The sequence below is a fragment of the Coenobita brevimanus genome, chromosome 53 (assembly GCF_032717465.1).
Source record: "Coenobita brevimanus isolate Jiangsu-jjx chromosome 53, ASM3271746v2, whole genome shotgun sequence".
Taxonomy (NCBI): Eukaryota; Metazoa; Arthropoda; class Malacostraca; order Decapoda; family Coenobitidae; genus Coenobita; species Coenobita brevimanus.
The window spans coordinates 1,091,297-1,118,137 of NC_137006.1; the positions used below are offsets into that span (position 1 = coordinate 1,091,297).

General features: G+C 42.7%; 1 protein-coding gene across 1 annotated transcript in view; it reads left to right on the forward strand.

The window, feature by feature from the left end:
* The window catches only part of ctrip (E3 ubiquitin-protein ligase ctrip), a 171,111-nt gene that overhangs the window by 64,122 nt on the left and 80,148 nt on the right, over positions 1-26,841 (forward strand). The window contains exons 8-9 of the mRNA XM_080273171.1: positions 14,586-14,857; positions 16,680-16,895. Of these exons, the coding sequence (XP_080129297.1) occupies positions 14,586-14,857; positions 16,680-16,895 (488 nt within the window). The remainder of the gene's footprint in view (positions 1-14,585; positions 14,858-16,679; positions 16,896-26,841) is intronic.

The window sequence follows — 26,841 nt, forward strand, 5'->3', positions numbered from 1 at the left end:
TGATTCGCTATGAGTCATGGAAAAATTGATAAAGTTACGGGGCATTTACCAAATGGGCGAAAACATCCGAGATTAACCGACCGCCTGACTGCTTGGAATCATAGCGTAGAGTCGTGTAAACATACCAGTGACCTTCGTTCCCTCCCCATAATTGTTCAGTTTTCTTTATAGCTCACACTAACTTGACATCACTGACATCGGTAATGTAAAGGGTTTTTCAGTGCCGGAGGTTATTAAGGGGTTAATGGGATATATTACTGTTTGCATCAATACTCTCTCTTTCACATTAAACACAAAAACGAACAAAAGAATGAGCGCTAAATGTACGTTTAACTTTCATCAGAGAGACCTTAGCAATTCATATTCCTCCAGTTTATTTTTCAGTATTTTTCTGACTTTAAGTTAGCTTAGGTTTGGTTAAAGTATTAAGTACAGTTAAACTCGGTTAGGTTAGGTTTAGTTAAACAGGACAGTCCCTTCCACCATTATGCTGAGGAATAAAAATACTAGAGCTGTCACAGCCGTACAGCTAAAAACAACGGGGAAACTGATTTAACAAGCACCATTTATGCGTAATGCATTACAGTATTAGTGGTTCATGGGCTACGCAATTACTAGTAAATGTCACTTTCAGGAAGGCGTCAATAATGAACGAATTTCAAGAATTAGTGAGGGGGCTTGGAACGTAACCCTCGCCAATTTGGAGGGAGTGGTTACTGTACTGTATGATACTGTGCAGTATTGTAATCAATACAGTACTATACCTGAATCTGAAAAAAATATAGAAATTAGTGAATATACAGAAGTGTAATGAAACATTAGTCCTACAAGTCACAGATAACACTTCCTGGGCTGCCGAGATGATTCCGGACATCTGCCGAACAATCAAAGATTTTCATAAATGGGACTATTTCTCAAAACTGCCGAAATGCCGGATCTACCGAATAATCAGCTGCTGAATAATAGGACTTTTACTGTAAATAGGAGACGGGGTGTGAATTTGAGAGAGAGCAGTCTGAAGGCGAAGAAAAAGATGACATGAAGGTGATTTATTTGTCACCACCCCTCCGGGAATGTGTCTGGGTATAGAAATTCAAGAAAGGCACCAAATTAATGTAATGGAAAGTCTGGAAGTTGTTTGGTTTTGTTGTTGTCAAGAAATAGAAGTGACAGAGTTTATGTCACAGTATAGAAGTGGACAGAGCGTAGACTTAACAAGAAGAAAATGGAAAGGAATTGTTTCTTCCCATTTTCATTATCATCTTTCTCACTGTTTCTTATAAGTTTAAGCTGGTGGGTTTAGTGGGTGGGGGAGAGCCCCCTTTGCTATCCTTGACTTAATCTCATAGTCTGGTTACTCAGTTTTACAGGAGTTGCCTAACATGGCCCAACCAGCCTACTAGTTATCCAGTTTTCTTAATACTGCATTTAAAAGACTTGTCAGGGAATATAGGCAAAATGTTGGTGTCAGAAAAGTGGACAAAATGGTAAGAAAGGAAGGGACAGAAAGTAATATCATACTGTTATAGGAGGCCCCTAACAAAAGTCAACTGGCTTCCCCCCCCCCCCCAAGCAAGAAGGAACCAAAGGCCAGTAGCCCGCAAACTGTTCCTTACAAGAAAAAACAAAAACAATACAAAAAGAGAGCCAAATTCAAGATCCATTCATTTTGAGATGCCTGGACACACTGTGTTTGAAAGACTAGAGATCATAGGAAGTAGGAAATACCGACAGAGGGAGACAGTTCCAGAGTTGACCTGTTGCATAAATGAAGGACTGGGAATAACGGTTAACTCTTGCATTAGAGAGTTGGACAAAAAAGGGATGAGAGTTTCTCGCTAGACAGGTTCTACGCACCCGACATACAGGTGGTGGGATGCAAGCAGACAGTTCAGAGGAGCTGCGACCATGGAAGTAACGATAGAAAAGAGATGAAGATGCAACATTACCGCAAAGAGACAGAGGTTGAAGGGAGCCAGTAAGTGGAGGAGAGTTGATAAGATGAAAAGCCTTTGACTCCACCCTATTGAGAAGAGCTGTATGTGGGGAGCCTCCCTGCACATGAGTTGTACTCTAAACAGGGGCGAATGAAACTCATTTATAAAGTCAACAACTGTTCTGGGGTAAAGAAGGCACGGAGTCGGCTTAGCACACCTAATCTCTTAGAAGCAGATTTTACAAGAGGTGCATTATGATCTTTCCAAGACAAGTCCCTTGTGAATGAAACCTCAAGCATGTTCAAGGATGATGCAGGATTAAACTGAGTATTATTAAACATTAGTGGGTACTCCTGTGGCCGATTGTGTCAGGTTGATAGGTGTAAAAACTGAGTTTTTGATGTATTAAAAACAAGAAGATTATTTTTACCGATACAAGCCAAGTCAGACATTAGATGTGCCATAGCCTCATCCCTTGTTTCTTGAAGTAACTGCTGAGATGGACATTGCGGGAACGGAGTGGAAAGGTGAAGGGTGGAATCATCAGTGTACGAGTGGATAGGGTTAGATGTACAGCTTAGAAGGTCATTGATGAATAAAAGGAAGAGAGTTGGTGATAGGACAGAGCTCTGAGGAACACCACTGTTGATAGATCTAGGAGAAGAACGATGGCTGTCTACAACAGCGGCTATAGCATGACCAGAAATGAAGCTATAGATGAAGGCACAGATAGAAGGACTGAAACCTTAAGAGGGTAGTTTGGAAATTAAAGATTTATGCCAGACTCGATCGAAAGCCATTGAGATATCAAGTGCAATGACAAATCTTTTGCCAAAGTCCCAAAAGGAGGATGACCAGGAGTCTAAATGGAAGGTGAGAAGATCACCAGTGGAGCGTCCCTGATGGAACCCATGCTGACGATCAGAAGGAAGGTTGTGATAGGAAAGATGCTTTAAAATTTTTCTGTTAAGAACTGACTTGAAAACTTTTGAGACACAGGATGTTAAAGCAGTTGGACGATAGTTAGAGGGTTGGGAATGGTCACCCTTCTTTGGGATTGGCTGAATGAGAGCAAACTTCCAGCAAGAAGGAAAGGTAAAAGTTGACAAAGGCGAAAGAGTTTACCTAGGCAGGGTGTAAGCACTGAAGCACAGTTCTTGAGGACAACAGGAGGGACTCCATCAGGCCCGTATGCCTTGTTAGTATTGAGGCCAGTGATGGCAGAAAATACATCAGCTGTGTAAATTTTAATGTCAGCCATGAGGAAGTCTGAGGGGGGAAGTGATGGAGGAACAGCACCAGAATTGTCTAAGGTGGAATTGGAGGAGAAAGTCTAAGCGAAGAGATTTGCTTTATCAGTAGAAGAAATAGCAACAGAGCCATCAGAATCGAAAAGAGGAGAGAAGGATGATGAGGCTTACTGCAATTATCTTCTAATGTTTGTGTGTAAGGGACAAACTTATATGTAGTAGTAGTAGTTGTTGTATTCCCAGGTTCAGTGGACTGCTGAATGAATTTGCCCTTCTACTGCAGCTCACCATCCTCCTTTTGGGGGATAAGGAATGGGTTGACAGTTGTATAACCAGGCACCTATACTGCCCAGTCTTGAAAGTATTACTCATCAGCTCCTCAAATGGTGTAATATAAAATAGGATGAAAGGTTGATGTTACAAGAAAGATATGGATTTTAAAACCAGGAAAATGTTGATGCTGCCCTCCTCAGAAATGGGGGAGGGGGGGGGCAGAATGTTATCAGACAAAGATTTTGCAAGAGACAAAAAGATCAGCAATGTCAAGCAAGGAACAGACGGTTATTGTCACAAAGGAACAAAAGGTTGGTCTCAGGCAAGGAATAAAAGGTTAACATCAAGAAAGGAACAAAAGGTTGATTTCAAGAAAGGAGTAAAAGATTGATGTCAAGAAAGGAACAAAAGGTTGATGTCAAGAAAGGAACAAAAGGTTGATGTCAAGAAAGGAACAAAAGGTTGATGTCACAAGAGAGACAGAGAGTGATGGTAAGAAAAGAATAAAAGGCTATTAAAGGGGCCAAAAGGTAAAAACACACACACACACACACACACACACACAAAAGATGATTAATAAATATATCATGAATAAGTGAAATCAAGAAAAGTGAAAAATTTTTAAATGTCAAGATCACAAATGCTGAGGAAAAGGTTGGTATACAGAAATAGGTTGACATCACTGTGGACACAAGTCTGATGTCAGGGGGAGGGACAGAGCAAGTGTAGGCCTGGACTGGAAGGGTCAGATTTGCTTGAAGGTCAGGTCAGATTGTCAGGTCATGGCAGGTGGGAGCTAGAGGGTGATAAGGAAATTAGAGTACTGTACACACACACACACACACACACACACACACACACACACACACACACACACACACACTCTCTCTCTCTCTCTCTCTCAACCTTTTACTAATCCTCCCCTCCTGCCCCTCATTCCATCCCATTTGTTTCACTTCTCTGTCATCCCCCCCTCCCCCCCAATCTTTCCCTATCTTCTCATTGCTTTTTACTTTTCATTTTTCTGTTTCCATTTTTCACTTTCTATCCTTTTCCCCTTTTCTATCCTTTATTAACCTTACTAATTTCACCTCTTCTCCCATCCATCCCTTACACTTCTTCACCCTACTTCTTTCCCTCTCCTTTGCTTCTCCTCATTCCCTCCCCTCTCCACCCTTCCTCTTTCCCTTTCTCCTTCACCCCTCGTCTTTTCCTCTCCTCTCCACCCTTCCTCTTGCCCTCATTTCTTCCATACTCTTCTGCCCCCTCCCCCTTCTCCTCTTAGCTGTCCCTGTGATGTTCCTGTGACAGCCATACCCTAGAGTTGTGTAGGCTAACCAGACCAATACAGTCTCTCTCTCTCTCTCTCTCTCTCTCTCTCTCTCTCTCCCTCCCTCTCCTACTCCCCTTCCTCTTCCCTTTTTCCCATCCTTGTCCTCTACCCTACTCCCTCCTTGGTCTCCCTACCCAGGTTTCTCTCCTCCACCTCCCTCCCTTCCCTTTTGTATTTCTCTCTCTCCTTTAAATCTTCTCCTCTCTTCTTCCTTGTTCCTGCCTCCCCCCACCCCCCAATCTCATCTTCCATCTGTCTTATCTCCAACTAAGATCCTCTTTTCCTACCTCTCCCTCTCCCTTCTTACCCCCCCCCCCACTTCTCTCTCCCTCTTCCTCTTTCCCCTCCTGTTTACAGCCTCCAACTGATCCTTTTCCTTCCTCCCCTGTCCTTTCCCCTTCCCCCCTCCCCTGTCCTTCCCCCTTCCCTCCCCTGTCCTTTCCCCTTCCCCCCTCCCCTGTCCTTTCCCCTTCCCCCCTCCCCTGTCCTTTCCCCTTCCCCCCTCCCCTGTCCTTTCCCCTTCCCCCCTCCCCTGTCCTTTCCCCTTCCCCCCTCCCCTGTCCTTTCCCCTTCCCCCCTCCCCTGTCCTTTCCCCTTCCCCCCTCCCCTGTCCTTCCCCCTTCCCTCCCCTGTCCTTTCCCCTTCCCCCCTCCCCTGTCCTTCCCCCTTCCCTCCCCTCTCCCATTCTCATTACCCCTCCTGCTGATACTGTCCCCCATCCCTCCTCCCCTCCTTCCCTTCCCTCCTCCCCTTTCCTTTCTTTCCCCCCCCCCTACCCCTACTCCTTTGTCACCCATTTCTCTCCCTACCACCTTCTCAGCCTAAGCCTCCCAGTTCACCTCTTCATGGGCCTACCACAGCTACCAGAAATGTAATTAACCCTGTGTATTTTGTTTATTGGGTTCAGTGTTTTCATATTAAGGATTTTGAGTATCTGTATTGTGGTTACAATATATATTTATTTTAAGCAAGTCTAGTTGTGCCTGGGACCATAACAGCAACAACAAAGATAACATAGCCCAAGTAAAGGAGTAGTTTTGCTGGAAGATAATTTAGCATTTGGGATGAATTTGCAGAAAATGTCTAAGTTCTAATAAAAAAGTTCTGTGACGACCACACCACTGAAACTGAGAAAAGGCTTTCCATATGGACACTCCTTAGGCTTGTAACTATGATAAAGGTAAGAATGTAAGAAAGAAGATAACTGCAGAAGGACAGGTATCACACATTTAGCAGTTCCTGTAAATGTTCAACTGGATCGTGAGAATGAAATAACGAAGATGGCAAAGAGGAAGGCTCTCTGCTCCCCATCAGTCCATCCCACTGAAACTGGGAAAAAGTGAGAACGAATATGGGTTATTATTGATAATATGACTCCCACAGATGCCTGTGGGTGAGTGTTTTTTTTCCAATCTTACTGACTGGGGGCATCAGTGTTTCCAAACCAAATCTAGCTGAGGGCCTGCACCTCTCAGACCCTTATTAATTTCAACCACTAAGGATTGCCATTAAACCTAACACTGAAGTCCCCAGTTACTATATCAGCTTCTGAAAGTGCCACCCAAAATCATGTGTATTTTTTCCGAGAATTACTTGTGGTGCAATTGTAAAAGCTAAGTCTGAAACTCTGATTTACGAAAACCCCAGTGCATATTTGAAGGTGGTGGTTTGTGGACCAGTATAACCACAGGTGATATATTACAAATGCAAGGTACTGTATTTAATTTTATTTACAGTTCACGGCATTGTAGGTTGTTTTTTACATAGTATTTTCATAGCTGTCATCGTGATTCTGCACACTGATACAGCCTTTGGATCAGCGCATACCAGTATCAGATTTGAGAGTTTATACTGTGCATTATTGGGTAATGTATTCGCTTCCTCCATTACTTCAGATTATTAGCTTCCTGTCTCTTTACAAGTATGGAAGTAATGTAATTTTATCAGTGAATTAAAAATAACATAGCCATATTAATCCACATGCTTAGGATCATCATCATCATCTTCCGGACCTCTTTTCCCACCCTAGGACAGGGTGAGGAGTAGCAGCGTTGAGACAGCCAGAGTTTGCCCAATTCAATGGGCCGCATTCACTCATCATTCAAGACCACGAAATCCTGGCACCATCTGATAGGCCATAAGGTGTCACCACGTACTGTAGCTTGCCATATACCTATCCAATAGAGCCAGTCCGAATGCTGTTACATTAAGAAAGGGTGCCAGATCCCTGGTCATGTACTTTTATGCATAAAATTCATCCATCCAACTCAGTCTTTTGTCAGTCCCTTAGCCCCACCCACTTCCATACCTCTGTTCCTCACACACTTATCCACCATGTCTCTCCACCTTCTCCTTGGCCTACCTTACTTCTTCCCACCTACAAATTCACTCAGATATAACTTTTTCACCACTGTATTGCCATCCATTCTCTCCACATGACCATACCATCTTAGTACACTCGCTTTGATTCTGGTGTCCACAGACTTCACAAATCACTTTATTTCGTATCCTATCCACTGTTTGTACTCCACGCACATTCCTCAACAGTCCCATCTCCACTGCTCGTAGTCTCACACCTATATGTTAACTCCTTTGCCTCAAGGGTGACTAATCTCACGTGGTACCCTGTACGAGGCTTCCCCTGCTCATTCCCCCACACTGCTTTTCCAGGGAAAAGTTGCTACCTTGCAGAAATATATGTGGTGTTTTGTATGTTTGTGTATATGTGTGTATGTTAGTATAGGCCTATGTGTGTAAGACTGGATCTGCCACTGCATGTGTTTATAAAAAAAATAATACAAATCAAAAGATATCTTTTATTAGGTTTATCATAAATAATACAGTGCAGTGAAAGATTATGTAAATACAAATTAATTCATTGTACTTATTAGAAACATTGTCTCGGAACTCACATCTAGGCCTATATTTTCTAGGTCTTCTGGCCTCTGCTTGACCCAGGCTGTGGCATATCGTGGCTGTGCCAGTGATATTTTCTTCGCCACATCAGCATCAAAAATTATTTTGAAAGAGTCCAAAGGTGACACAATTTCAGATTCTTTAGTTGCTGGGTTCAGTCCGAAAAAAATCACTCGTAAATTCAGGTACGTGGTTGGGACGTGAGTCACCAAATATGTTGCTTATCAGATGCCAGCCATCATCAACTTATTTCTCATCAATATCATCAAATTCATCACTCTCTAGTTCTTCACTGGATGACTCATTGATATCTGAGTCTTGCATCAATGGCTGATACTCATCACTCAAGAAATCGCTAGATTCCTCAAGAACAGCGCCATAATTTACTGTGGAGGGAGCAACAAAACACTCCCCTCTGATTCACAGCCAAGGCTGATCATGGCAGCATGCAGTGTTCCTATCCAGCACGCCGGTGGTCACGTGACCTCCCATATTTATTGGGATTGGCTTAAGAAAAAAAGAAAAATGGGTGGAGCTTATTTAATCCTCAGTAACATGTTCTAGCCAATATGAAAGTCCCCTGCACAATAAACAAACCCCTCTTCTTTGGTCACATTGATATATGATGACATATGGGCATCAGAGTATGTGCGCTCTGGGGGGTTATGACAACGTTTAAGTGTCATCATGGTGAAGGGGTTAAAGCTGGCACTAACACACCTTCATGTAAGCCTTGCACAGCTGTAACACACCTCTGTTATCAAGGCCTTCATAGCACCAGCTATTTTCCTTCCTTGTGTCACTTTACTTTCCACTTCTTTTGCACATTTTCCTCTCATTTTCTGGCTCTGTACCCAGGTATGTGAACTCTCACCAATTCCAATCTCTCTCCATCCACTGTAATATCACACCAGGAGTCACCTCTCTCAATAACCATCATTTTACTCTCTTCTACCTTTACTCTTCAGACACAATGCTCACAGACATCTACAAAACTCTGCACTAGTCTACCAAGCTCTTGTCTGGTGTATGCAAGTAGTACTGCATCATCAGCATTCATCAAATTTGAGATATTCCATCCATCACCATTTACTACCAGCGCCATCCCTCACTCCATCACTCGTGTTATTACTTGTCTTATCGCCCCATCCATATATGTATATTGAACAACCATGGGAACATCACACAACCTTGTCGCATGCCCACATTGATCATGACCCATTCTCTTTGATGCCCATTTACCCTTACACATGCCTCACTACCATCATAAAAACTTTTATCGACACCTAGCAGCTTAACATCTAAACCGTACATGCACAAAACCTTCCTTAATTCTTCTCTGTCTACTTTGTTGTGTGCATTTTTTCAGATCCATAAATGCCAAAAACACCATATAGTCCTTCTCACAAGCCTTCTCCTCTGTCTGTTTCACTGCAGATATTTTATCCATACACCCTCTGTAGTTCCTAAAGCCACCTTGTTCGTCACACACTAGGCCTTCTGATATCTCGCATACTTTCTCTTTAATAATTCTTCCATATACCTTCCCTACTACACTCAATAGACTTTTGCCACGATAATTCTTGCACTCACTTCGATTGTCTTTATTTTTGTACAGGGGTACAGTCACAACCTTTTTCCACTCTGCTGGCACAGTTTCACTCATCCATTCCTTCTTACATATCTTTAACAAGCACTTTATTTCGCCCTCTCCACTACGTTTAATCATCTCTTCGTACACCTCATCAATGCCAACTGCTTTCCCATTTTTCACCAGTTTCACAGCGTTCTTCACTTCTACAAGTGTCATGTTTCCTGGCACTGCATGCCTTCTCTGCACACCCCTAAAACCAGTCATGTTTACAGCTGCCCTGCTCTCTCCATTCCCATTCATCTACATTTCTGCACTTCCAGAATAACTTCCTATTTTCAGAGTAATTTGCTTTCATTTTCCTAGATCATCATTTACCTCCATCTTTTTCCTCTTCACTAGCCTGTGCATGCTTCTTGCTCTCAGTATATACAGTTCTTATTTCAATTGAACCCCTGTCCTGTATCCACTCTAGCCACTTCTTCCTCCTTTCCTCCATTGCTCTCTTAACTTCTTCATCCCACTGTGCCTTACGTTTCTCCTTTGTTGTTATACTTGCCACACCACACAACGGTTTAGCATTCCTAACTAAGCCATCCCTGTATGCATTGCACAAGTTGTCCGGATCCATTTCATTCCAATTCACTGATTCCAACTCCTTCCCTGCTTTGGCCCTGTATTCATTTCCCATTCCTTTAACCCTTTAACCGCAGGCATTGTTTTGCCCCGACTGGCCTCTCCCGCAGGGGTTTCGACCAAAATGTAAACAAACTTTAAACCTTTATAACTCTGCACAGAATAAATCTAGAGCGAAAAATAAGGTACCATTAGAAAGTACTAACCTTCGGCTCTGCAATGATGTAGGTTTCATGATTTCGTTGACTATCACTGGATGGGCAGTGCCATTAGAAGTGAGCGATCTAAAATCACTATTTTTCGCTCACTCACCATTACCTTCGCTCATACACCATTACCAAATGCCAACCTCATTCTGATAATAATACTATAAACATATATGAACACTGCACATACGATAAACACCCACTCTGTGTTCACTGAGACAGGTAAAAGGCACTGTAATTGCCCGCACTTCACTGCCATATCAGCAGTGTTGTAATCACTATTTTTGGCTCACACACCATTACCAAATGCCAACCTCATTCTGATAATAATACTATAAACATATATGAACACTGCACATACGATAAACACCCACTCTGTGTTCACTGAGGCAGGTAAAAGGCACTGTAATTACCCGCACTTCACTGCCACATCAGCTGTGTTGTAATCACTATTTTTCGCTCACACACCATTACCAAATGCCAACCTCATTCAGATAATAATACTATAAACATATATGAACACTGCACATACGATAAACACCCACTCTGTGTTCACTGAGACAGGTAAAAGGCACTGTAATTGCCCGCACTTCACTGCCATATCAGCAGTGTTGTAATCACTATTTTTGGCTCACACACCATTACCAAATGCCAACCTCATTCTGATAATAATACTATAAACATATATGAACACTGCACATACGATAAACACCCACTCTGTGTTCACTGAGGCAGGTAAAAGGCACTGTAATTGCCTGCACTTCACTGCCACATCAGCAGTGTTGTCACTCACACAGCTGGACAGATACTGATGCGTGTTTGGTCCGGGGTGGGGTGGGGGGCCCCAGGGGGGGAGGGGGGGCCAGCTGGAGTGAAAGAACTTAATAGCTACTCTCCCTTGAAACAATTGGCGCATGGAAAAAACGCGGGGTACTCAAAATATTCACAAACATTTGAGAATGACACCCGCGGTTTGGTCCAGTTTTTGCAATGTCATTCTGGAATGACACCTGCGGTTAAAGGGTTAATCCTCAGCTCGACTTTCTCTCCCTGACTGCTTCTCTCTCTCTGTCTTGGTCCACCTTACTCCTCTCAGCTTGATCTTGCATTCCAGTCATATGATCTGACAAACCTCCTCATCGTCCTCTCACTGCCTTTGTATCAGCATCCATTCCCAGCATCGATTTCTCTACAAGCACAAAATCAAACAGGCTTCTTTCAACATGATCTCCATTCCCTCTGTACGACGTATATTTATGTATATCTTTATGTTTGAAGTAAGAATTACAAATGCACAGCGTCCTTTCCTGATACACATCCTTTAGCTGTTTTCCATTATCATTCTCTCCTGGTACTCCATTACTATTCATTAGATTATTTACAGGACCAGTGCCTACTCTTCCTTTCATATTGCCCATTACAAATACTTTATAACACATGAGCATTTCTCCTACTGCTTACATCCAGGTCATTCCAATATCTGTCATTCTCTGTCACGTTCTTGTCAATACACAGCGCTACAGTCACTCTCACTTTTACCTTCTCAAACTTGAATGGACGTACATACATCGCGTGCTGACACATTTGTAATCTCTCATTCCACACTGCCACACTTTAATGCCTGACCTTACACGTTTTACATCCTCCCGCTCTTCCACTTGACACCCTTTCATCTTTGTTTCACCCAGTGCTGTCACAGCATATCACACACTCTTGAACACTTTCACTGCTTCCACCCTCACGCTCTCCTCATTCCTCTTCTCACATTCCACATGGCCATGCGAACCTGCCTGTTTGGCTGGGTCCCTGGGCAGGTATTGGGCCCTCCAAGGCTCTTAGAAACATCTGCCATGATTTAGTGATTTTAGTTGGAGGAATGTGGGGGACTTTTAACCCGGCCAAAACCCCCAGTTGTATGATTACCATCCAGCATAGTAAAATGGTTTCCTGGCTACGGGAAACCATTTGGCTTGTCACTCAGTGTAGAGATACTTCCAGTTTTCTCTAGGTAATACCAGACATTTTTCTGCCGCTGAATTTTTAGATACTTAATACTGAAATACTATATGTGAAGAAATATCCCTCAGGCATAGTTTTATCAAATAACTCATTACTGCTTCTCTTGCTTGTACATGTTTGTAGTATGGTGTTTGGTATGTTTGATAAAAGTATTGAATTAGAAGAGAGTGCAAGTATGTGGTATGTGCAGATGCAACATAGGCTAAATTCAAAACAGTTCCCCCACCCTACCCCCTGTGCCGGAGGAGGATGTAGGGTGATTTACAGCTATGTTAATCTTGCCTCAGGCCCACCTGTGCCATAGGCCCTCTGGAACTGCTAAAAGGGGAGTTAAAGATTAGTTGTTAATTTTATTTCTGCTTACTGTTGATTATTGAAATATGGTATAAAGGTGATCGAAGTGAGTGCAAGAATTATCATGGCATAAGTTTATTGAGTGTGGTAGGGAAGGTGTATGGAAGAATTATTATAGAGAAAATAAGAGAGATATCAGAAGTCCTAGTGCGTGATCAACAGGGTGGCTTTAGGAGTGGCAGAGGATGTGTGGATCAAGTTTTTGCTGTGAGACAGATAGCAGAGAAGGCTTGTGAGAAGGACCATAAGGTGTTTATGGCATTCATGGATCTGGAAAAAGCATACGACAAAGTAGACAGAGAGGGATTGTGGAAAATTTTGCACATGTATGGTGTAGATGGTAAGCTGCTAGGTGCTGTCAAGAGTTTTTATGATGGTAGTGAACCATGTGTTAGGGTTAATGGGCATCTAAGTGAATGGTTCATGATCGGTGTGGGCTTGCGACAAGGTTGTGTGATATCCCCATGGTTGTTCGGTGTATATATGGATGGGGTGATGAGAGAAGTGAAAACACGAGTAATAGAGAGAGGGATGGCGTTGGTAATGAATGGTGATGGAATATCTCAAATTTGTTGTATGCTGATGATGCAGTACTGCTTGCAAGTACTGCACAGGAACTTGGTAGACTAGTGCAGAGTTTAGCTGATGTCTGTGAACGTCGTGCCTTGAGAGTAAATGTAGAGAAGAGTAAAGTGATGGTTATGGAGAGAGAAGGGGACTCACAATGTGATGTCACAGTGAATGGAGAGACTGGAATTGGTGAGAGACTTCAAATACTTGGGTACAGTGACAGAAAAAAGAGGAAAATGTGCAAAAGAAGTTGAAAGCAGAGTGACACAAGGAAGAAAAGTAGCTGGTGCAATGAAGGCCTTGATAAGAAGCAGAGGCTTGAGTGCTGCAGCTGCACGAGGCTTACATGAGGGAGTGTTAGTACCAACTCTCAACAAATTGGTGTGAGACTATGGGGTGACATGAAAATGAAAAGTCAAGAATAAGGGCAGTGGAGATGGGACTGTTGAGGAATGTATGTGGAGTACAGAGGGTGGATAGGATACGAAATAGTGTAATTCACTGGGTCGGTCAGGATCACCTGATGGTCATGATCGTCATCTTTTACCCTCCCAGAAGGGAGCTGAGAGCTCATATAGTCCGATCTAAGGGCAAGGCTGTGACCTTCACACACACACACACACACACACACACACACACACACACACACACACACACACACACACACACACACGTCCCCTTGCTCAAAGGGGACAGTAACCACCCACTTCGTCAGTGAACCTTTTCGCAACCTGAGCGAGGCGCGAACTCCCGTCTACCAGTTGGCAAGGGAGAATGTTACCACTGAGCCAGTGAGCGGTGCGCAAAAGAAGTTGTGAGGAGTCGGTGGACACTAAAATTGAAGAGAGTGTCCTGAGATGGTATGGTGGTGTGCAAAGATTGGGTAACAATAGAGTGGTGAAGAAGATATACCTGAGCGAATTTGAAGGAGGGAGGAGGCGAGGTAGGCCAAGGAGAAGGTGGAGAGAGATGGTTGATGAGTGTTTGAGGAAGAGAGGTTTGGAAGTTGGTGAGGCTAGGGAACTGACAAGAGATCGAGCTGGCTGGATGAATGTTGTGAGGAGAAATGCATGATCAGGGATTTTGGCACCCCTTGTGAGCATGGCAGTATCCGGATTGACTCAATCGGATACATTTGTGTGAAGGTGCAGGATGTAGTGAATGTTTTTTGGCGTATCCGGTAGAGCTAGGATTCCGGGGGCTTGAATGATGAGTGAATGGAAGTGTGGCCTATTTGGATTGGGCAAGTTTGTGCTATCTGGACATTGCTACTCCTCACTCTGCCCCTGGGTGGGAAAGGAGGTCCAGATGATGATTATGATGGTATGTTAACGAATATGTTGATAGCATGATGTCCATACGCCAGATTTGAGATAAACCACCCTTCATTTATCATCCCCATCCCGCATTCCACTTCCCTCTCACAGCCCAGTCCTTACTCTATGTATATTAAATATTAATGCTGCTGATATTGCTAATAATAATGATTCTTTTGAGCAGCCAGCCTGGGTCGCGTGGGTGTGGGAAGGTGAGCCTGGGCAGCAGTGGGTCCGGTATGTCCGGGTCCCATGGCGGCCACGAGGCTTCCTCCGCGTCCTCGTCAGGGCCGCCCCAGCCCTCCCCACATGGCCCCTGTCCCGCCCCGCCCACCCCCGCAGTGCCCCCGCCAGGTCTACCCCCACCCAACCCGCCCTCCTCGCTCCACACCGCCGCCCCATCCACCTCAACAACACCTGGTCTCCTTCCACCTGCATCCTTGGCCACACTTGGAGGTCAGTGCTAGTGACAGACGTATCAGGGGTTGTATTTATAAGATCTCTGTGTGTGTGTGTTTGTTTTTTTTTTTTTTTTTTTTTTTTTTTTTTTTTTTGCGTGTATTGTTTAAATGGAAGAAGTTGTATCTTCTGTTAAAAAAGTTGTTTACTGCAGATTTATTGTTACTTGTGCAACTACCAGCACTTCAAAAAACAAAACAAGAAAATTGCAGATATTAGAGAGAGAAAAAAAATAGTAATCAATGTGTTATCACAAGATGGATTTAGGAGCCTTTATAAATACAACCCTGGGTCAGAATGTCAGCATGGATGTGAAAGGTACAAACAGTGTCACACATTTCCCATCTTAACCTACATCTGGTGACTTTTTATGCATACCAATGATTTTATGCAAATTAAGGGAGAGTTTTGAACTGAAAGGGTTAGGTTATAGGATTCATTAACCCTTTCAGTGTGAGAAGTCTTTCCTAAGTTGCATAAAATAGTTTGTTGATAATCTGGACTAGAAGTGATGGAGTTGAAGGGGGGGGGGGTGAGTCAGTGAACTGTGCTGTAAAAATTGTACACTTATTTTTGCAACAGTGTGATCATAATGTCAGGGTTGGAGTTTTAAAATGTATGACATTAGTTGTATCAGTTTCAACAGGTTTGTTTTTATGTCTGGATTATTGCCATTGTTGTGTGTGTCCTATCTATCTACTGTATATCATGTTGTTCCCATGCACATGGAAAGCAGAAAGTTCATTAGATCGAAATTGGGTAACATGCAGTATGATCCATAGTATTTACAAAGTATGTGTAATCAGGACTTTTTATAATTGAATACAGGTAGTAGTATACGGGAATTAAGTTTGAAAGGTTGTAATACTGCTAATAGAATCGCAGGTTTAACATCTAACTCTAACTGAGGTAGGTTTTAAATAACTTTCCTGTATTTGTGTGAGATGGTTAACTGGATTGGTGTTCTACTGAAGCCAGGAAATATAATTGTTCACCCTTGCTGAAAATTTAAGAGGTAATTGTTAGTGTGTGGAGATGTGTGCTGTAAGACTGACCACAAAGGAAAGACTGCAACAAAAGGCAAGGGAAGCTGTTTCGTGCATTATAGCAACATTTTAGTACAGCCTTTATACCAGCAGAAAGAGTGCTTGCTAGATTTAGAAGTAGAGGTAACTGGGCTAGTGCTATAACAACCCTAGTTAGAGAGTAACTGAGGTCACAGGATGAAGAACGGGCAGCTGGGTACAAGTGTAAGTTCCATATCTTCACCTTTAGCTTTCTTGTGACCCAGTCGTGGCGGTGCGGTGTCGGATCAAGCCACTGTACCCCCAGTTGCATTTGGGTCATTTCAGGTCAGTCCCTTTGCCCCCTGAATGACCAGTTGGTGACATGGAGTGGGATTCTTAAACATATTAGTGATTGATTCCCTGTCAAAACAAAGAATTGTTCCTTCAGGTAGAATTGGACACATGGGAAGATTACGCACTCCCCATTCCCTGTCCTTCCTGTAGAATGTGTACATAGTATACAGCAGTTTTTAATGGCATGACCAGGATTTTTCTTGGTAGGAGGTGTAGGAGACATGGGAAATACTCTGCATTCCTTATCCTTCCTGCTGAAAGAAGTCATAGCTATAATAGGGAATTAGTCACATTTGTTTATGAATCCATGACCTGCTGTGGATGGAGTTCCAAGAGAACACAGTCCCTTAGATTTAGTGGTTTGGTGATGAGTTGCAGTTACTCCCTGTGACCCGGTAGGCGCGTTTTGCTGCGTGCGGTATTAGGTCACGCCACTACACTCCCAGTTCTCGTTTCAGCAATAGGCGGTGGCGGAACAAGCAGCGGTGCCAGCGGGGGTCTGGCGGGCAGCATAGGGGGCCTCATGGGTGCCCCGACAGACAGTGAGAGTGAGGAAAGTGAGATGGGGAGGTTAGAGACGCTCTTGGCTTCGCGCGGTCTCCCCCCTAGCCTCTTTGGGGCGCTTGGACCCCGCATGCAACATATTTTGCACCGCTCTGTGTCTTCCTCCATTAGTAAGTCTGACGTTGTTGTTGGCGCAGTGGGGAGAGTCTGGGATTATTACTGTACTTCATGGGATCTGGCCAGGGTGGTGAATGTGCCTTTTCCCTTAGGTTTCCCTCCTCCTGGTGCAGTGGTGGTGGCGATGGTGGTGATTTTCTTGCTGGTGGTGGTGATTCTCTTTCCTGGTCTGGAAGGTTCTTTGTATATCTTATGTTAGTCATCTCAAGTGAATTTCTAAACAACCTATCTTCTTTCATTGCTTTGTCCTGTGCCTTGCTAGTCCTCTTAGTTACTGGTACTTAACACTTTATGTTTTATTCATTTCTTTGTGTAGGTTTTACTGTTTACTATTATTAGTTATAGCTTCTAGTTTGGTTTTTCTCATAACTTTGGAGCCAAATATTTTGAAAACTTGAATGATGGCCAAATGAAGGTATGATATATATTAACTGGGCACTGATGATAGATCTGCAACGTCTGTGTTTTCCTATTTCCTGTTTCTGGGTCCTATCCATCCTCACTTCTGATATTGGGAAGTATGGTTTGGGATGATTTTTTATCCTGTCATCATGCATTGAAGTCAACTATGTATGAATTAAGATTTTCTCACTTTAGTGCCTTAGATATCCTGTTAACCAGTAGTCTCAGTGAAAAATCCTGTACCGGCACTGTAATTGAAAGGCATATCGTGGTACTGCAAGGCCCATGCTATTTCTGTTTTCTACCTGATTTATTGGTCAACATAAGCACATTAGTCATTGATGATGATTCAAACAAATGGCTTTCAAATGGATGATGTCATTTTTCAGTTTATTTGTGGTGCTACGAGCTGATTTTATTCAGGCTGGGTAAGGTCTCTCATATTCTGAGGGATTTAAGAAGCCTGTATATAACTCTCCAGTTAGAAGGATATCCCAAAGCTGAATAATTGCTTGGAGATAGCAAGAATAATATGAAACACGATTCCAGGCTTAATGGGATATGCTTCAGTATCGGGACAAAATATTATGTAAGCCTTATGATAGTTCCTACTCTTTCCTGATGGGGACTGCACTTCTAGGGTTGTATTGTCACCACTTAAGGAGGTTCCCTAGCACTTCTTTGTGATTTATTATTCATATTACATCAAATGTCAGAACCAAATTGCCTAGCCCCGGGCTTCTACTCTCCTCATGGGGCAACGTAGAATTGGATGATGGATGGCTGGATGGATTACATCTGAAGGATATGTGTCAGGAAAGGAGGTTGTGCATTTGTAACTCACATTTCAAACACAAAGATGGACATAAATATATGTAGTATAGAGGGAATGGGGATCATATTGAAAGGAGCCTGATTGGTTACATGCTTGTAGAGAGGTCAATGCTGGGAATGGTTGCCAATATGAGGGCCATGAGGGGACAATGTTGAGGTCTGTCAGATCATATGATTGTGGTATGCAAGATCAAGCTGAGAGGAGTGAGGTGGACCAGGAGAGAGAGGAGAAGTCAGGGAGAAAGACTGTAAGTAGAGAGGTTGAGGATCAAGGAAATGGCAGATGAATGCAGGACCAAAGTAGGAGAGGAGTAGGAATCAGTGAATTGGAATGATACAGATCTTGATCGCCTGTGGAATGCATGTAGGGAGTTGGAATCAGTGAATTGGAATAAAATGGATCTGGACAGCCTGTGGAATGCATATAGGGATTACCTAGTTAGGAATGCAGAAGCGGTGTGGTGTGGCAAGAGTAAGAACAAAGAAGAGAGGTATAGCATGGTGGGATGAAGAGATCAGAAGAGCAGTGGAGGAAAAGAGGAAAAAGTGGCTAGAGTGGTTAAAGAACAGGGGTTCAGATGAAATAAGGGCTGAATATATTGAGAGCAAGAAGTACGTAAAGAGACTAGTGAAGGGAAAAAAGGAGGTAAATGATAATCTAGGAAAAGAAATGAATGCAAATTACTCTGAAAATAGGAAGTTATTCTGGAAAGAGGTGCAGTAATGTAGAAGTGACAGCGGAAAAAAATGTGAAAGTGTGAAGGATGTACGTGGTAGATTATTAACCCATGGGGATGAAGTAAGGACCAGATGGAAAAAATATTTTGAAAGTCTGATGAAGGGGAATAGAGAGAGCAGGGTGGCTGTAAACATGATTGGTTTTGGGGATGTGCAGAGAAGGAATGCAGTGCCAGGAAACGTGACACTTACACAGGTGAAGAGTGCCGTGAAGCGGCTGAAAAATGGGAAAGCAGCTGGGGTTGATGAGGTGTATGCAGAGATGATTAAAAGTAGTGGAGAGGTCAGAATGAAGTGCTTGTTGGAGATATGTAAGAAGGAATGGATGAGTGAAACTGTGCCAACAGAGTGGGAAAAGGCTGTGATTGTACCCCTGTACAAAAATAAAGGTGAGCAAAGTGAGTGCAAGAATTATCATGGCATACATTTATTGAGTGTTGTAGGGAAGTTATACGGAATCATTAATGAGAAAGTAAACGAGATGTCAGATGTTTTAGTGAGTGATGAAAGGGTGGCTGTAGGAGTGGCAGAAGATGTAGGGATCAGATATTTGCAGTGAGACAGATAGTGTAGAATGTTTGGGAGAAGGACTATAAGGTGTTTATGGCACTCATGGATCTGGAAAAAGCAAACAACAAAGTAGACAGAGAAGGATTGTGGAAGGTTTTGTGCACATACAGTGCAGATGGTAAACTGCTAGATGACGTCAAGAGTTTTTTTTTTACTTGGTGGTGGCCAGAATCAAAGTCCAATTAGAATGGAGAAATAGAAGAAGGGAAAGACGAGAGGAAGGAGTAGTTGCAAGGAGAGTGGAAAGGTTACAAGAGGATGAGAAAAAGGCAGAGTATAAGAGAGAAGTGGAGGAACGATTGGGCAAATATGAATTGGAGCAGATGGGAGACGTGGAAGGTGTGTGTAGCATATTTACAGAAGAAATATGTGCAGCATGTGATGTGGTGTGTGGAAGGAAGAGAAGACGGAGGGGGATGCAAGGAACAGCGTGGTGGACTGAAGAGGTGAAACAGGCTGTGGCACAAAAGAAGAAAGCATACAATGAATGGATGAGAAATAAGGGCGTGGAAGAAGTTGAGAGGCGGAAGAGAGAGTTATATGTAGAAAGAAAGAGAGAGGTGAAAAGATTAGTAAGAGAGAGTAAGAAGAGAGGGGATGAGGAATTTGGAAGGAATTTGAGTGTAAAGTGGAGGGACTGTAAGAAAATGTTCTGGAAAGAGGTGAAAAGAGTAAGACAGGGTGGAAGTGAAGTTAGCAGGGGAGTGAAAGATAAAAATGATAGATTACTAGTGGAGAAGGGAGAAAAAGTGAGCAGATGGAGAGAACACTTTAAGGAATTGTTGAACGTAGAGGATGGAAGTAATGCGAGTATAAGTGGCTGGGGAATGGCTGGGAGAAGGAGGGAGGTGAGAAGACAGGAAGAAATCAGTAGGATAGAAATTGTGGAAGCAGTGAAGAAAGTTAAATCTAGGAAAGCCCCAGGAATTGATGGAGTGTGTGGTGAAATGCTGAAGCATGGGGGAGAGATAGTAGTAGAATGGATGTGGAAGATGTGCAGATTAGTCTGGGAGGAAGGTAGAGTCCCGGAGGATTGGAAGTCAGGTATAATTATTCCCTTGTACAAAGGAAAAGGGGAAAAAGAAGTGTGTGGTAATCATAGGGGCATTTGTCTTCTTAGTATAATAGGAAAAGTGTATGGTAGGATACTTATTGACAGAGTTAGAGAAAGAACAGAGGAATTAGTTGGAGAAGAACAGGGAGGCTTTAGGAAGGGAAGAGGTTGTGTAGATCTGATATTCATTCTTAGATCTTTAGTGGAAAAGCTTCTAGAGAAGGGAAAGAAGTTGTATGCGGCTTTCATGGATTTGGAGAAAACATATGACAGGGTGGATAGACAAGGATTATGGAAAGTGTTAAGAATATATGGAGTAGATGGGAAGTTGTTGAATGCTGTGAAGAGTATGTACGATGGTGCGAAGGCTGCAGTGCGTGTGGATGGTGAACTAAGTGAATTTTTCTCTTTGAAAGTTGGGTTGAAACAGGGATGTGTCATGTCTCCATGGTTGTTCAATCTGTACATGGATGGGGTAATAAAAGAGGTACAAGGTAGGGTAGTGGATGTTGAAGTGGCCCTGGTGAGAGAGGATAGTGTTTGGAAACTCCCTGTACTGTTGTTTGCAGATGATACTGTGTTGTTGAGTGAAGACGAAAGGGAGCTGCGAGGCTTGGTGGATGAGTTTGGGAGAGTGTGTAAGAAACGGAATTTTAAGGTGAATGTAGGGAAGAGTAAAGTGATGGTCTTTGAGAGAGGTGAAGTCAGTGAATGTACAGCGAGGTTGGATGGTGAGGAATTGGAAAATGTGAGTACGTTTAAGTACTTGCGTAGTGTGATGAGTAAGGATGGAGGTTTGGAGGGTGAAGTGCTTGAAAGGGTACAGCAGGGAAGAAAGGTTGCTGGTTCTTTGAAAGCAGTGATAAGAAACAGGGAAGTGAGCATGGAAGTGAAAAAGTTACTACATGACAGTATTGTGATACCAACTCTAATGTACGGAAGTGAAGCTTGGACATTGTTGGAAGTACAAAAGTCAAGAGTGAGAGCAGTGGAAATGAGTTATTTAAGAGGAGCCTGTGGAGTCACATGGAGAGATAGGCTGACGAATGAGGATATAAAGGAACGTTGTGGTGTTGATGTGGATGTGATAGGGAGCGTTATGAGGAACACACTGAGGTGGTTTGGCCATGTGGAGAGGATGGAGGGTGAAAGACTGACGAAGAGAGTGTATGTGAGTGAGGTGGAGGGGGGAAGAGGGAGGGGGAGGCCGAGGATGAGATGGAGGGATGGGGTGGAGAGGTATATGAGAGAGGGGGGTGTGAGTTGGGAGCAGGGCAGTGAAATGGCGGGGGACAGGGTGACTTGGAGGCGATTTGTTTGTGGCCACCCCAAACGGGATTGAGGCGTCTGGCAATAGATAGATAGAAGCATGTGTAAGGGTAAATGGGCATCTAAGTGAATGGTTCATGATCAGTGTGGGCGTGCGACAAGATTGTGTGATGTCTCCATGGTTGTTCAATATATATATGGATTGGGTGATGAGAGAAGTGAAAACATGAGTAATGGAGAGAGGGATGGTGTTGGTGATGGATGGAATATCTCAAATTTGTCATAAGCTGATGATGCAGTGCCATGTGCAAATACCAGAAAGAGCTTGATAGACTAGTGTAGAGTTTTGCTGATGTTTGTGGGTGTCGTACCTTGAGAGCAAATGTAAAAAAATGTAAAGTGATGGTAATTGAGAGAGAAGTTGTCTCCCAGTGTGATGTAAAATGAATGGAGAGAGACTGGAATTGGTGAGGAAGTTCAAATACCTGGGTACAGTGATAGAGAAGAGAAGAAAATTTGCAAAAAAAGTGGAAAGTAGAGTGACACAAGGAAGAAAGGTAGCTGTTACAATGAAGGTCTTGATAAGAAATAAAGGCTTGAATGTTGCAGCTGCACAAGGCATACATGAAGGTGTGTTAGTGTCAACTTTAACATATGGATGTGAGACTATGGTGTGGGATGAAAATGAAAAGTCAAGAGTGAGAGCAGTAAAGATGGGACTCTGAGGAATTTATGTGGAGTTCAGAGAGTGGATAGGATACGTAATAATGTGATTCGTGAAAGATGCGGATAAGGAAGTCTGTGGACACCAAAATCGAAGAGGGTGTACTGAGATGGTATGGCCATGTGGAAAGAATGGATAACAATAGAGTGGTGAAAAAGATGTATCTGAGCGAATTTGAAAGAGGGAGGTGAGGTAGGCCAAGGAAAAGGTGGAGGGATATGGTGGACGAGTTTGTTAGGAAGAGAGGTATGGAAGTCAGTGAGGCTAGGGGACTAACAAGAGATCGAGCTGAAAGATGATTGTTGTGAGAAGAAGTACCTGATCTGGGATTTGTCACCCCTTTTCAACATGACAGCATTCGCATTGACTATCGGATACATTTATGTGAAGCTACAGAATGTGGTGAAAGTTTTTGTGTATCAGATGGAGCCAGGATTCTGGGGGCTTGAATGATAAGTGAATGGAAGCATGGCCCATTGGATTGGGCAAACTTGAACTGTCTGGATGTTGCAACTCCTCACCCAGCCCTAGGGTGGGAAAGGAGGTCTGGATGATGACGATAATGATGACGACAACTTTCTTTCTTTTTATGTTATTAACCATATGTTTTTGCAATATTGACTTTGAGTGCATAAAAAAGATTAACCTGCCATATGCAAAAATACTTTGAGATGTGCTGGAAGCTTCTCGATTGACAAGAATATGGACCTAAAACTAACACATCCACATTCTCTGGCACGTCTTTGTGGGAGAACATGACTAGGGTGTTTTGGTGTTATGGAAAGTGGAGAACTGAGAGAACAGATATCCATGCTGTTCCAGATGCTACATATTCACTCCGAGTCCATCACCGAGAGCTCATTCTGTAGCGTGCCAAAATTGCATATGATGTTAGAATCTGATTTACTGTAAGTTTTCATGATCATTCTGACTTTATTTTATATTTAAGTAGTGGAAAGGTCCAGAGATTGGGGGGGGGGGAATTAACAGAGTCCAGTGAAATGGCACATATATTCATCGTTGTCATCATCGTTATTGGAGTCAAGCATTCCTCGTCTTTGTCTCTAGCTTATTTCCTGTTATTTCAAAGGGGTGAGTAGATCGAGAAATCTGAAAAGAAAGATATTTGTTGTTCCCAGTGGTGACGCTTCATGGGAAATTAGATGAGCCATAGAAACATAATACCGTATAGATACTTTTCATTTAATGCCTAGGATGTGTGCAGGTAGAAATCAGATAAAGCAAAACTTACAGGTGATGTACATCAGTTCCTTTCATGGTCAAAGGCTTTGGAATATAAATCACTGCAGCTGTAAGAAAAATTGGGACTGCCTATACAGGGAATAACTTTTATGTAAATCATCCCAGTCTAGTTTTTTTTTGAGGAAGAAGGAACCAAAGGCTAGGAGCCCAGATTTTTACAGTTCCTTCCAAGAAAAAAAACTATACAAAAGAGAGCCAAATTCAAGATCCATTCATTCTGAGGTGCCTGGACACACTGCGTTTGAAAGACTGGAGATCATAGGAGGTAGGAAATACAGACAGAGGGAGTCAGTTCCAGAGTTTACCTGTTGCATGAATGAAGGATTAAGAGTAATGGTTAACTCTTGCATTAGAGAGTTGGACAGAAAAGGGATGAGAGTTTGCTGCTAGACAGGTGCCGCACACCCGTCTCAGAGGTGGTGGGATGCAAGCAGACAGTTCTGAGGAGTAGTGACCATGGAGGTAGCGATAGAAGAGAGATAAATTGGGTAGTTTCCATTGAAATGGGCCATTCTGTAAGTCATTCAGAGTGCCTTGGAACTTTAAGAAAAACCATTTTTATATGTGGAATACCTATGTGGATAGTCTGCTTTGTGGTGTTTTCTTTATTCATTATTTTGTTTATATTCAAGGGGTGGATGGGGCTCATTGCTTATGTAATGCCACTTAGGGATGATCATCTCATCATAAATGTCAGGACCAACTTGCCAAACTCCGGGCTCTTATGCGCCTCATAGGGCAACACAGGATTAGATGATGTATGTATGTACAGTATGTATGTCACCAACCTTGTTGTATACTGTGTTTGGAGTAAAGGGTGTGTGTGGTCATTCTTAATTTGGAGGTGCTGACTTGGAGCTATCAGTACATTCTCATGGACTTGTAAGGTTCCCATGCACCTCTCCCTCAGCATTTTATTTCTGCATATGGCATGCAGATTCCGGTATTTTGTTATGTAAACATCATTGAAAATCCTCGCATCACTAATCCGTATCAGTAGCTTGCTGCTAGAGATTCCTGAGTATTAAGCCTTGGCATATACTTCACTTGACAATAAAATATCAGCCTTAGTTGTATTTTTTTATGCATTTATTTTGTATTACTTGACAGGTACAGTACAATTGCCTCATTTCATGGTGAACTCAAATATTGAGTGAGGTAAAACTTTGTTGGGCTACTTACTATTGATTGTATAAAGTCATTTTTTTTAAACTATATTAGTATTTTGAGGCAAATTTTGTAAGATAAGGATTCAGTTCAACAATCCTTAAAATGTAAGTTCAGTCTAGTACTGTATATTTTAATAAAACTAAATGCTACAGTGTCTTTGATGACAGTAATGAGGAAACTACAAAGTAAACAGTGCAATGTCATACTTTGGCAGTGCTTAAATAAATTTGCCAGTTTAAGCAGTTTTTTATTACTGTTGGAATATTTATTTGTTGTAAATGGTCATAAAACACTTACAAATCCTTACCTCATTCAGCAATATGACCATAAACTTGTGCTGTTGTTTCAATCCTGTAGGAGCTCAGAATATAGGGAGGAATCAGATTTACCTTTGATGTCTATAAATTTTGGATGCACAGAAATTAAGAGTATTAATACTGATATCAGAAGTTTGTTAGCATCAGTTGGTCCATTCATCATCTATTCCTGTGTTGCCCCATGAGGAGCGTAAGAGCCCGGTGCCAGGCAAGTTGGTCCTGGCATTTAAGATGATAGTGACCAGCCTCACTTGTCCTGTAGTGGGACTACGTGAGCAATAAACTCCAACCACCCCTTGGATGGAAACCTGCACCGGCTCAGTCCGATTGGAGCACCTTAATTGCCCATTAAACCACCAGGTACCATAATTTGGTTATATGGTTACCACCCACCGTAGAAAATGGTTTCTTGGTGTACGGGAAACCATTTGGATTGTCACAGTAACCTGGAAATTCCTCTGTTTCTTTATTAAACTCCCGAAGAGCAGTGAGACAGTGTTAGTAAATCATGGAATTCAGGCTTATTGTAGAGGGAACGTAAGAAGCAACATGCAGAATAATACTTGCTAGGATACCTCTTGACTTCTTTAATTCAGTGGTTCCTTCCTGTACAGTAGTTTATTCTTGCTATCCAGTGTTGGTATTCAGTATAAGGGAGACTTATAGAACTGGAGGGGCTAGGTATGGCCTTCATTAACCTGCATTCACTCCCTAAATATCTTTCTCAGGATGAATAAAATCTCCTGGTGGTAGCAGGAATAGGGTGAAAAATAGGTCATTCTGGCAAAGGGTTAGCCACTTCTTTCCAGTGACATTTTATGTTCTGATTTTGCAGCCACTTGACACTCTTATTCAGCTTTGCCAAGACCTCATGAACTGGAGGATAGTATGGTCTTGATCAACACTTTCTCTACTGTGCTAGAGGTCTGTCCTATGTACCTTATCTGTCTTATCCAGCTATCTACAGCTAGACACCGTCATCCCAGAAGGGGTGGCCACAAGCAGATTGCATCCATGTGATACTGTCATCAGCCATCAGACTGCCCTCTCAATTTGAACCCCCCTCTCCTATACCTCTCCACCCCATTCCTTCATCTCATCCTGGAACTCCCCTTTCTTCTCCCCTCCCTCACCTCATACATTTTTCTGACTCAGTCTGTCGTTACTTTTCTAGTCAGTTGGTCATTCTCTGTTATCTCCACATGGTCTCTCCAAAGTTGAAGAATCTTCTGGTAGTAGCAAGAATAAAATGGAAAATACATGATCATAGTGATGGTTAAGCCATAGGAACCTAGTTCGTGGATAGTAGCCCTCTTGAGTATCGGCCACCTTTCCAATTATTTCCCTTATGCACTCCTTGATGTAGTGGCGGTGTACTGGGTTTTTGGACTGCTCTGTGCATATTTGACCACCCTATATCCCTATTGACAAGTTTTCCTTTAACATTCCTTGCATTACAGTAAGTCTTTGCTTTACGCTGTTTATGTGTATCATATAATGTGCACATAGTGTTAGTGCTCAGAGGTGTCACAGTTAACTTGGCAACATATACAGTAATCCCCGTACTTTCCGGACACCCCACGTACCGGACATTGTGG